General features: G+C 26.8%; 1 protein-coding gene across 1 annotated transcript; it reads right to left on the bottom strand.

Annotated features, from left to right (window-relative positions):
- Positions 1–4,886: 4,886 nt before the first annotated feature.
- On the bottom strand, positions 4,887–12,897 carry LOC107162573 (maltase 2-like). Its single transcript, XM_089220561.1, has 10 exons — positions 12,788–12,897; positions 12,529–12,713; positions 12,282–12,461; positions 11,949–12,124; positions 10,376–10,740; positions 8,639–8,819; positions 8,040–8,235; positions 7,032–7,230; positions 5,257–5,403; positions 4,887–5,119 (listed from the first exon to the last, which is right to left on the bottom strand). The coding sequence occupies exons 2-10, from the start codon at positions 12,689–12,691 to the stop codon at positions 4,936–4,938; spliced, it is 1,791 nt and encodes a 596-aa protein (XP_089076687.1). The 5' UTR covers positions 12,692–12,713; positions 12,788–12,897; the 3' UTR covers positions 4,887–4,935.
- Positions 12,898–13,019: the final 122 nt, after the last annotated feature.

The raw sequence follows: 13,019 nt of genomic DNA on the forward strand, positions 1-13,019 counted from the left end.
TTTTTGTCCTCTAATATGGTTTTTGACTGTCCACGGGCACACATTTTTTGTAGAAGTGATAACGATCTAACGCCGTACACTATACCTACGACATCACTACCAAAACTTTGTGCGCACCACGTGGGCTTTTATTCGATTAGGATTTATTTATAAAACGTTTCTAGACATGACAATAAACAATATTTTTATTATTTAGTCTCAGTCAGATCTGTGGAATGTACATTCGTGTTAAAAAAATTTTAAGTGCATATTATTGGGTTTTTAAGTGCATAAGTACTTGCATATTTGGAGCTTTTTTAGAGCTACAATTCCTTTGCTCTATGTCATTAATTACATGATAATTCACAATGTGTTGATAAATACTTTGAGTAAGTTAAATTCACTAAATTTGACAAGTGCTTAACATGTCTCAATAAATTCTAAATAAAATATGTTAAATGCGTCTGCTAATAATATCCACTACTTTTTCATATTGTAATCGTGTATCGTATGGTGTAAATGGTGTAAAAATGTATACATTGAACGAAAAGTTTCCACTTCTTGTGATTTGTTTGCTTTTCCCAAACTAAGATTCTTAAAGCTCTTAAACACGAAATTACGCTAAAAATAAATTTTAGGAGGTTACTAAGCAGGTTTTGCTCAATCCGTTAAAAAATGATGTTTATATATTACTAATACTTCAAAATTACATAAATCCGGGAGTAGGTACGGATAATATATTATTTTAATTGTTTGCTATTCAAATATTGTTGATGCCTACTATTAAATATTAAATACCCATAATGTTTAATTTGTATTTTAAACCTATATAAAGGATTAAAACAAAATAAAAACGAGAAGTATATAATATTATCACTCTTCGAAACACACGTTAACTACTATATTTCAATATCGAGCATCTGCAAGCGTTTACTTATCGTGTTTATTATCGATGTAAACAACTAAAATCTTCAAGAAACGTCAAATTTTTCTTGTCCCGTACTCCGTTTTGGTATCATATAGTTGTAAACATAATACAAGTATTTCGTTCCAGGTGACCTTCATCGTCACCATCGCTCCATATATTTTATTGAAGTATCTGCCGGTAGCCATTTGCGCGTAGGTACTACGTAAACCGGCTCTGGCATTTCCACCTCACATACGGCCGTCATCGTTCCGGGTCGTCGAACGAAACTATAATTGGACGTCTTTAAACTGTTTGACCAAGACGAAATTGCCTGCTACAGTGACCTGCTGCAGAACGCAAGATGAACACATGGGTTTGTGGTAGGAGGGGTGGTAGGAGGGTGGCGTAGATCGGGAGTGTGTTTACCCTCGTAGTACATACTTGTATATAAGTCTGCTTTTGCTCTGTATATATATATAAGTATATGTGTATGTACCATATGATATTATACATGGGGCAAGATAGAGAAAAATAGATAGGTGGGTAGGAAATAGAGATGACGAGGAGATGAGTTGCGAGAAAAGAAGTGAGAAAGAGTAAAAGGAGAGAGAGAAATACTGTGAAAGGAAAAAATCTTGTGCACATAATCGTGTATACTCGTACGGATATGGGACGTATTTTCCTCATATCCCGTACACTCTCCACCCACCGACTCCACCTTAACCCCGGTCCCCGACGTCTGCCACCTCACCATTTCGTCGTCTCGTTTATCATTTTTCTATGTATATACTGTATACAACTATATACCGTACATACGCCCGCACGCGTTACATAAAGTATGCACTTTTACGGACGCGCGGGAAAATTACGGTTTCACGCGCGCACAAAAACTTAGAATAAGAATATCAATTTCGTAAAATGTCAAATTTATTCCAGTAACTTGCTCCATTGTTTTGTTTATTTTTGTTTTCTGAATTTCGTGTGGGTATAGCTCGTTACAAAGGTTACCGTGCAAAAATTTACATTTATTGCTACGGTAGTAATATAGTTGTATAATAATAGCTGCTATAACGGACGGTTAACTATGCTTGCCTACGTATACTTAGGTATATTATCATTATATAACACATTATCGTATTTGAAAGGCCGATAATCAAAAAATATGTGTGTCTATTCGACTTATAACGCGGCTTTCTGTTCGATTTAACACCGGAAGTAATTATGAAACTGCTGAACGTATAATACTGTGTTTTAAAATTAATTCAGATACATGGAAAAACTCGTTGGTGTTACAATTTTCCGTAATTAACCAATGAACACATGTTGCCGAATCTATGGAATACAAAGGGAAGTTTAGAATTCCCAAAAACAATGGCACGACCTAAGGCAGTAATAAACATTTAATTTTATTATGATGATACTTGAACTCTCATACTATAAAAATATGATTTAAGCATTTTGTTCCGCACAATGTAAATATGGTTTTCAATAAATTACCTACCACTTTGTACGATACCAAATTATATAAATTTCGTCAACGTGTTGATAATAATTCACAGTAACTGTTTTGAAGGAGAGGCAATAGGAAAATCACCTCCACAAAACCTTCGGGACTTGTTTATTTTTTTAAATATTGTAACTATATTCTCAACAAAATATTGTAAAATTAGTATTAACTAAAATAATGATATAAAAAAATTAATTTGAAAAATAGATTATTAATGCGGAGTACAAAGAGCAAACTGGGGGGGGGGGGGGGGGTATTTAGTACACTAAAGTATCTGTTAGTCTGTTAAGTACTCAAAATCAAAATTCAGTAATAAGCTTTAGGACACACATTTAGTCCCTTTAAAAAAAAAATGTAAGCCAAAATATAAACCTTCTATATCAATATATGAAGTTTCGTCAAACAATTTCAATCTTCCTCCTCCAGAAAATTTGTTTCAGAAGTATCATTTTTAATTTGTTCTGCATACCTAATACATAGTTATGTTTAAATCTAACGTTTGTATGACCCACATTTAAAGTTCTATCGATTTTAAAAATGTATATGTATTACTGTCAACTTCAAGGTGAAACACAGAATAATGTTAATCGTTGTAAATTTCGTCGCAATACTTTAAAATATTAGGTTCTATTCTGTGATTATTGTTTTGCTAATAGAATAGATACGTCGTATTAATAATAGACTCATGTTTAACTAACAACCGTAAAACTATATGCATGTATCTAACATAATATGTATTTATATACTTATTTACTTATACTTTTAATGAATTGAAGAATTCGATATTTATAGGTTAAAATTATAGTTAATGATTTAAGTTCCAAGCGGAAGATTTGTGAGACAAAAACGAGAAGATTGGATAAATGTGCACATAAAATGGTTTTTAGTCCGTGCGCAGATCAGACGACCTCCTTATCTCAAGGGTCGGCCGAATCCAGGAAGAAGCGGAAAAGTAGACATCACAACGGATGAGAAATATTAATCCAGAAACTTTTTTCGCCTTTTTAATGAATGCTTATTATTTTTCTTCCTACTGGCTAGACCAATTATCCAACGCTGCTCTTTATCGTGCTGTAAAGCTTATACCTTATTTATATACATGTATATATTTTTTTATCAAACTTAATTATATATTTTTATCTGGTTGTGTGCAAGTTTTGAGCGATAATTAATGTTCTTTTATCATTTTGTTCTCACGATTTAAATTTCTTATGTATATGAAATTATCAGAAAGGAAATAATATAATCGAAATACCATTACATTTAACAGCAAAGAATTAAGTTATATGTTTCAACGTTTAGCAGTACACGTAGTAATAGTTTCAAATGTTTCCTCTGTTTCTTCGACAACAATATTATTATTATTATCTCCACTTTTTCGTCTTGCACTCATTAAAAATTTGATTATTTTTTAATTACACAATCGTATTTTTGGAAAATAATTCATCATAATGAATACACAATAATTTCTTCGTCAAATAAATACTACAACTAACAGGATGATTCATCGACCATGCATACAGAGTTATATGATAATATGACTTAAATCCATTGTATTCATAAAAAATAATGCTGCCATCAAAATATTATGATTTTTAAGTTTCCAAATTATATACTAAAATATCATATTTTCAGATGCTTGCATTTGATTATCTTATCATACTTTACAAAGTGTCCTATTTTTGAAAAAAAAAATTTTTTCTACAAACATTTTTATTATTAAGCATACAACTTTTTTTTTTTTAAATATCATGTTATATCTAAATCAAAACTCAAAGTGGTGATTTCTGTGTAATTAAATTTTATCTTATAAGGGTAATAAGCTATAAATAATAGTTTTACATAAAATATAAAATAAAAATATTGTTAAAATTTTAGTTTAGTCATTTTATACTTGGAAAATATTATAACCCCATTTGACTAAGAAACCAGAGCTCAGTTATCTCTCAATAGTTGTAGACTAGCCTAAGATAATCTACCTTGAATCAATCATTGCTCTGTCATATTTCGATTATAAACGATTATATTCAGTAAATTATTTTTTAGTTTAATGTTCAGACTTTGTACGGTATTAAATACCATACTTTATTTTATATTAAATAAATTAATCATATTTAATTTTATATTTTTTTAATTGTTTAATTACCACCGATTTTATATAGAAAAACATTTTATATATCTATGAATAAGAACTGAATCCTGGTATGGATGTCGTTAGCTTTGGATGAATGACCACACAGGTTTTTGGTGACGAATTATCGCACCATATACATATGTGTTCCAAATCCACAGTATGTCCTATGTTGACTAACTCAAATTAATACTATTTTATTGTATCACCTTTACAATAAATCATATTTTAAATACCCTATTAAATTTGTATTATATACGTTTAACTAATATCAATAGTAGTACTATATTATTATAATATTAACCTAACCTAACTATTACAACTCATTAAGAAATATTTGTTTAAATAAGTAAATTAAACAGTTTTAAAGGTTTTTTAACAAATTATTTATTTTATTACTATATATTAGTACTATAGATTACATATTTTAATGAAAAATAAGCTTAATAATAGTAATTTGAATGTTATGTATAACTGAGTACTGGATGACTGTATTGAATTCGTTTCAGTTTCTCCAGCTCCTTCAGTTTCTTCAGTTAGTATGATTGTGTCACCGGGATTTAGATCAAACCACTCTGTTGTTGATATTGATTTTCTAAAAATATATTTTTTTAAGTATATCATTATTTAAATATGTATATTCTATATGGTTTTATAGTACATTAGATTAATATAAGTACGACAATCTTCCATAATTCACTATTTATTTTTCCAAAATTATTATGTACTAACCCAGTGTCAAAAATAGAGTTGCCTGATCCAACAACAACTTTTAAAGAATTACTCGAATATGACATTTTGTTGGATAAACGTACACTCTGTACATAATCTGCATCCATGTTGAAAATTAACGTATAATTCTTATGCCCTGGTAAAAATCTGTATAATTTTATAAAATCATTTTTAATACATATATATTCCAAACATTGCATACATTATTTAAAAATTAATTTATGTTTGCCATTCATTTTTTACCACAAATACAAATTTAATGCTTGATAACTATCATAATTTAAAAGAGGAAAAAGTTAAAGAGAAAAACAAATATTCTAGTATTATGGTAGACTTTTGTTTTTTTTCTTCAAATAAACAATTAATAATCGGTATATAAAATATTAGCAAAATAACAAACGATTGATATATCTTGTTTCTATAGATAAAACCTACGTTGAAGGCAGAGAAATATTTACTTATACTAATACAGTAACAAGACAAGTCAGTTTCATATTATTACATTTAAGGTAAAAAAAATTGCTTCGAGGCGTATCAATTATATTAATCATAATATTAATAATTGGATATTTCTTAAAATTATTATTCGGAAAATCCAACTAGATATTTTAGTGATTTTTTTATCATTTGTAAATTCTAAATTACGCCTTGCATTTTACAGTTAATCATATTATATACCGGTAGTTAAAAGTTAAGCGCTCTAAAACTATTGCAATCATATATTTAAAAACTGAAATGGAATCCCCGATCATCATGTTGTCATGCTACAGGCCAAAGACAGTGATGCAAAACAAAGGCTCTTATACCCCCTTCAGTTAACATCTTGAGTATTCAATATTTTTGTGCTAAATGTTTGAATTGACTTGTTTATTAGTAATTACAAATTTATGTAAAAAATCTGTTAAAATAATATAATGTTTAGAATTTTGGGTTCACTATTTCTGTGATTGGTACGCAATAATGTTCATTTACAAAAAAATAAAAAAACATCATTATAAAACCAATACATTTTTCGAATAGCTCAAAATTTAAAGCTATAGTCTGATGGTAACGGTAGTGTGTGGTAGACTGTGCATAGACTCTCACTGATTGTTTTAAAGTAACATTATCGATGAAGGCAATACGTTGTTGAACCTCTTCACAGTTGTATCTCTTTTTTCGCCAATGTGCATATAGCTAATTAACTACTGGTTTGAAATTTCTGCTTTGGATAACATGTATAGTTTGTCATTAAATATAGTAAAAATAAATATCTCTCTTTTGAGAAATATATAAGATCGTTATAATTGACAAGCAAGGTTTAAGAATTTTCTGAAATAATTTTCAGTCAAGGTTGTTTAAATGTTTTGTTGATCTTATTTCTTTATATCTTCTAACCATTTTATATTATGATGAAATCTTACATACGATTTCTGTTAATTAATCAGACATAACGTACCACAATGATAAAAGATACTGAATTTTAGGACTTTTTATTCATACTTTGCATAAGACCATTATAATGAAGCTATGGTTCAAATTTCAAATTTCTATCACCACAGGAAATCAACCAAAAAAACTGTATTTTTTCATTACACATTTTTTTTTCCACCAGGTACTATTGATAACAATGGTAAAATGTATTTTTTATTTTTTCAAATTTTGTTTGTTAATAACTTAAGTCTTAAAATCATTTAAATTATTTAACAAGGAAAATTTGATAAACCATTATCGGAATAAATAAATTGTTATGTTAGCTTGGGTGCTAAATTAGATATCGATCATTGCTTATTTACCTATTCAGAACAAAAACTGTATCGTTGAAAACTGCAGTTGCCAACCCTCCTACTTTAAACGTTTCAGTCTGTCGTAATTTTGATACGGTTTTGAAAAAGTTCAAATAACTTTTAGGATCTTCAGTTTCTGATTTCACATTCCTTGTGACATAATCTGGATGTACCTTAATCCATGGTTTATTTGCGCCATTAGTGAACCCTAAATAATATTGGTGACGTAGAATTTAATAACATTAATGCATAATAAGTTAGTTTGTTTTATTAGTAGAGTAAAGTGAGTTCTCAGTAGTATTAGTTTTTGTGGTTATAGGTTATAGACATTCATTATAATATCTTTATTTATTTAGGTATTTATTACATATCAAGTTTAATAAAAAAATTTATTTAGTTTGTTCATAGTAACTAAGTACCACGATTAAATATATTCCAAACGTCCTGATTATTTATGTTATTTGATCAAATAATCTCTGTCACATTATAAGGATTTGGATATGTCAGAAATAAAAATCATTATTTAAAAACTAATTAATAATTTGCATATCTTTATAAGAAATTTCTTGTTTTTGTCATATCTTAAATAATTAACAGTGATATTTTGAGCGTTTACTAAAGAAATAAAAAAGGCCAATTTATTTTATAAACTTTATTTAATTTAAATTTAACGATTTAACTGCATTTCGAAAATTGTAATGCTTGTAACTTGCATGAAACCAAAATATCATATTAACAATGATAATGTAGTTTTTATCTTAATATTTTATATTAAGTAGATTCATTCATATAATAAAGCAAAAAATATAAGAAAACAACATTGGTTCTACTGAATATAAATTTTATGTTTCGTACGTATTCTGGATGGAGACAAAACTTATTACTACACTTAAAATTCCTATTTTAAATAATAAGCTAATTATGGATAAAATGTTAAATAGATATAAAATATTTGAAACCGTAGTGAGTTTACTTTTGACACGTATTGACTATAACACCACTATAATAGGTACTTACCCGCGTTTTTCGTGTCATCCCACTGCATAAGTCCTCTTGCAAAATTAATACGATCATCTTGTAAATTTTCCATTCCAATTTCTCCTCCATACAAAAATATGGATACACCTGGCAGAATTAAGGACAAAGCATTCAATCCATTAATGAATTCGTCACCGTAAACATTAGGAAACCTTGGTTTGTCGTGGTTTTGGAGCTAAATTATTATAATGAATTATGATTAAAATAATATTAAGAGCCATAAATAACCCATGCAAAGTGATATTATTTTAATTAAAAATACAAATTTTTAGATAGGAATTAAAAGTTTTTGAAATTATTGGAAATATATATATATTATATACTATTTACTATTGTTATCTACGTATATTATGAGAAAATATCAACATTCCTTGAAAAGTGGTATGAATAAAAATCACGAGATACCAAAAAAAACTCATGATCCATCATTATTGCATCATGAATACAATCTCAATATAAAGGCACCTATTCATTTATCATAATTTAAAATTATTTAGGCATTTAAAATAAAAATGTAGTGTTAAATTTATTATTCAACTATTATAATTAGTATATATTATTATAATAATATATATTACCACTGAGTTAAATGTTGCTCCCATTGGCATTTTAGTAATCCAATTTTCTATTGATCTCTCCAAATTACTTGCATTATTTCTATGTTTGGTCATTAAATTGAAATTCGTTGGTATTTCAACTCCACTAGTGTAATACTTAAATAAAACACTGTTATTACTGTATGACTCGGTCATTATTATCCTGAAAGAAAAATGTAATTAAAATCATATTATATGGAATTTTGTAACTGAACTACAAATGTAAAATACATCATTTTTAGAAATAATTAATAATACATAATATATAATTTTTAAAATATAAAATCCATTTCCAATATTTTAAATTGTTAAGTTTGCATATATTATGTTTAAGATTTCTTTAATTAGGGTCGATGCCATCTTCATAGTTAAACTCAGTAATATACATTATGGATTATTTATACAATGATAAAACATTTTGCTTAGAAAAATAATTACATCAATCAATGAAAATATAAGGAAACAGTTTGTATATTAGGTGATCTACATTTCATGTTCAAAAATCTTGATTTCAAAAACTATTAACATTTTTAATACATTTTTTTTAATAATCTTAATTTATTAAAAAATTTAGATTAAATACATTAAAACCAAAATATAAAAATTGAATTTCGAACAAGTACCTCGTAAAATCTTGAACCACTTATCCATTTATCAAAATTGAATAAAAGTGGACACATTGGTACCGTTCTTCTGTACACTATTTGTCTAGTATTTCATCGTAAAGAATGTGTTGTATTCAATGATGAACCATTACATTAAGAGCGATTCAAATTTAAAAATTTAAAAATAATAATAATAATATTTGAAAATACCTCATGGTTATAAATGCTTTCCATTAAATGTGTTGTTGTTGTTGTTGTTGTTGTTAAAATAATTGTTGGGGGAACTTTTATTAAAATGTATAATGTTAAATATGAAAATAAATGTTTAACACAAAAATTATTTGAAAATGTTTAAGAGTTTGATGAATCTTATTAAATTGTGAACTTTAGATGCATATAAACATAATCCTACCAAGAATTTTAAATATTTTTGAACTGTTATTCCAATAACTTATGCGAACTTTTGAATTTAACTTTCAAGCTATTTTATTTAGTGAAAAAGAGAGTAATTTGAAAAAAATCTCAACTACTCATGTTCAAAATTAAACAAAATATTTCGAAAATATTATAAAGTATGAAAAATACCAATTTAAATATTTGTTCAAAATTCTATTAATTTTTTTCCCAACACTTTCAAAAACCGGGAATATTGACCTCCCGAATTTATCAACTAGATTCACTTTTTTATAATATAAAATATTCATGTCAAAAATCAGAGCTTTCTTAAAAATATCTGTCTTTGGAATAAAAAATAAATATAAAATATTTTTATTTAAAAGATTAAAGAAAATAATAGATGATAGGAATTAAAATTAGTAAAATTATAATTTTTCTAAAATTTTTTTTTTAATGACTTAAGATTACGTGGGAGAAATATTTTCAAAAACGTTATTGTTTCCTAAAATAAATGCCTTACACTTAAGTAAAATAGATCACTTCGTGCATATATTTAGTAATACTTTATTTAAGCCTATACTATTTTATTTTACTAAAGCACACAATACTATCAAAATAAATAAATATCATAGTATATCAGATATCTAATAATAGCTTTAGTAGAAAAACTGGTTTAAAATTAAGACTATACTATGACATTCCGAATAATTCCTCAAACCTTGTATGATGATCTTTTTGTTTAAACCCATCTAGTAGTAAACGCCATTCTTTAAGCAAATCATAAACTTCATTTTGGTCTTCTGTATATAAATGCTTTAAATTAATGTAATCAGTGCTAGGATTATTTTCATCTTTTTTTGGTTCATCTTTCAATGATTCGCTTTCGTATACATGTTTTAACGCATCTATTCGAATACCATCAATTCCAAATTCTAGCCAATAATTCAAAATATTCTTCATTTCCTCATGAACTTTTTCATTGCGAAAGTTTAAATCTGGTAAATTTTTTGCAAACTGAGCCAAATAAAACTGTTTGCGTTTATCATTCCAAACCCAAGCACTTGACTTTACAACTATCATTTGCTAAAAAAAAATAATATTAATTAATAAAACATAAAATATAGATGGTGGTAGTGTGGTAATAGAGACTGGTCAAAATGTTTGATATTTGAAAAATTGAACCAAATTTTAGGTGTTCGATTTGAGTTTAGAAGCCGAACCTAGATTAAAAAATCAAATCAAAGTGAATTCGAACAAAAAGTTCAAAATTTTATCTTTTATAATCTTTTATCTGAACTAAAAAAAATATGTTTTGAACAAAAAATGTTTTATATTATATTTTTAGTTTGACATAAAGCTAAAAATGTAAATATTCGTAATTTAATTCAAAATATGTTTTTGACTTAAATTCGGTATTAAAGAAAATACTTTATACGGATTCAATTTTATGATGGACATATGCTTAAGTTCAACATTGCATTAAATTGTACGGTTTTGACATACGATTAAAAGTTTGGTTCTAGATTATGTTTTTTCTGTTTGATCCATCTTTAATGTGTACTTAATAGTTAATATATTAACCTATTTACATAAGCATTATTTCTAGTCAAGCAAATTCCCCCTTTTTACTGAATTATTATCAAACATTTTGATAAATATGGACAATAAACATCAAAATAATATTATAGATATTATTCAGATTTTTATAAATTTCTATTGGTAAAAATAAGGTTACAGATTTCGAATTTAAGATTAGTTACGAATCAGTTACAAATTTTTAAATTACGAAGCGTATATCTATTGGACAAGGGGGTGGGGTGGGGTTTTTTTCTATCACAGCACTCTATGGGAAACATTTTCCAAAGCCAAAATTAAGTTACGAATTACAAATATGTGGCTGCTGTAGTAGTAGTGAAATTTTTCTTGGTAAATTTTGATTGTATGTGCTCGAGTATCATAGGTACCTAATGCTTAGACCTTACTCCAAAAAATAGTAACTTTTTGAAGTGTTAAGTTATTATTGAACAAGACAAAACGTTAACATTGAATTTTAACTATTAAAATTATACATTATAAAATATACATTTACAATGAGTAGTAAAAAATAAAAAATAAAAAATAAGCTCCAATAGAGAATTTTCTGTATATGCTTTTAACCTAAGTATAACATCAGTATATTACATTACTTTATAAGTATATGATACATTTATAATATAATATAACAATAAATAATATAATATGATTTTATGAAACACTTAAATACTCTGGATAAATTCAAATTCATACATTACCCAGTTATTGGGAACGATTGGAGTTATACTGCTATTTTTGATCACTTCATTTTGATTTAATGCATCAATCCAAATATAGTAGTCTGCATAATTAGGATGTTTATTAATGGACTCATTAAACCAAAAGTGTTTATCACTGGTATGATTAGGAACAAAATCTATGATGATTTTTATATCTATAACATTATTATTTTGTATCATATACATACGTCATATACATCATATCATATCATATACATCGTAACTATAATAGTTTGAGTTTAGTTTAATTTATTGTAAATTGACATATTGTTAAATAAGCTTATATTATATTATAGTACATTATCCACTAACTTTTTGAATGTGCAGTATTTAAAAGAACCTTAAAATCATTCATTGTACCAAAAACAGGGTTTACAGCTAGATAATCGGTTGTGTCGTAGCCACCAGATTCTAAAGGTGATTTGAAACATGGCGTTAACCAAATTGCGGTCACTCCTATATCGACGAGGTAATCCAATTTTTGAGTTATACCTGATTAAAAAAAAAAAACAATTTTTTTAACATGATTCACATAAATATCGGTTACAGTTCATAATACCTTTAAAATCACCCGATCCATCACCATTCGAATCTTTGAATGACAATGGGAATATTTCATAAACTATTGAATTTTGCCACCAATCCAATTCATTAATTGGTCGTACCAATACTTTACAATACGTTAATTGTATGCAGGTAATTAACAACAGAGTCCAACGCATTGTTGTCTTTAGCTATGACTATCTAAAAATAAAACAGTAAACGTAATGTTGAAATGACTTGTTGAAAAGTCTATTTCATTTTGATTTCATCATTACAATTTCTCGTATTTATATAGACAGTGTTCAAGGTAGAAAATAATTTTTTTTATACTTATCTAAGTTATAAATGTAACTCATATAAAACTAACTTAAATATATAGAATTGATTCAAAAGTTAATGTAGACATTTATGTAGTCTGATTAATGGAACTATTGTTAACAAATATTAATAATCATATTATTCTACATTATCTTCTCAGATAATAAAACTAATCACTGATTATTAAAA

The sequence above is a fragment of the Diuraphis noxia genome, unplaced genomic scaffold (assembly GCF_037042655.1).
Source record: "Diuraphis noxia isolate RWA-SAM2 unplaced genomic scaffold, SU_Dnox_SAM2 contig0002, whole genome shotgun sequence".
Classification (NCBI taxonomy): domain Eukaryota; kingdom Metazoa; phylum Arthropoda; class Insecta; order Hemiptera; family Aphididae; genus Diuraphis; species Diuraphis noxia.

Coding starts and splice junctions, on each gene's coding strand:
- LOC107162573 (XM_089220561.1), bottom strand. CDS start 12,691: ATGCGTTGGACTCTGTTGTTAATTACCTGCATACAATTAACGTATTGT. Junction 8,236..8,638: donor GAGCAACATTTAACTCAGTG/GTAATATATATT, acceptor ATAATAATTTAG/CTCCAAAACCACGACAAACC. Junction 5,120..5,256: donor AACTCTATTTTTGACACTGG/GTTAGTACATAA, acceptor ATATATTTTTAG/AAAATCAATATCAACAACAG.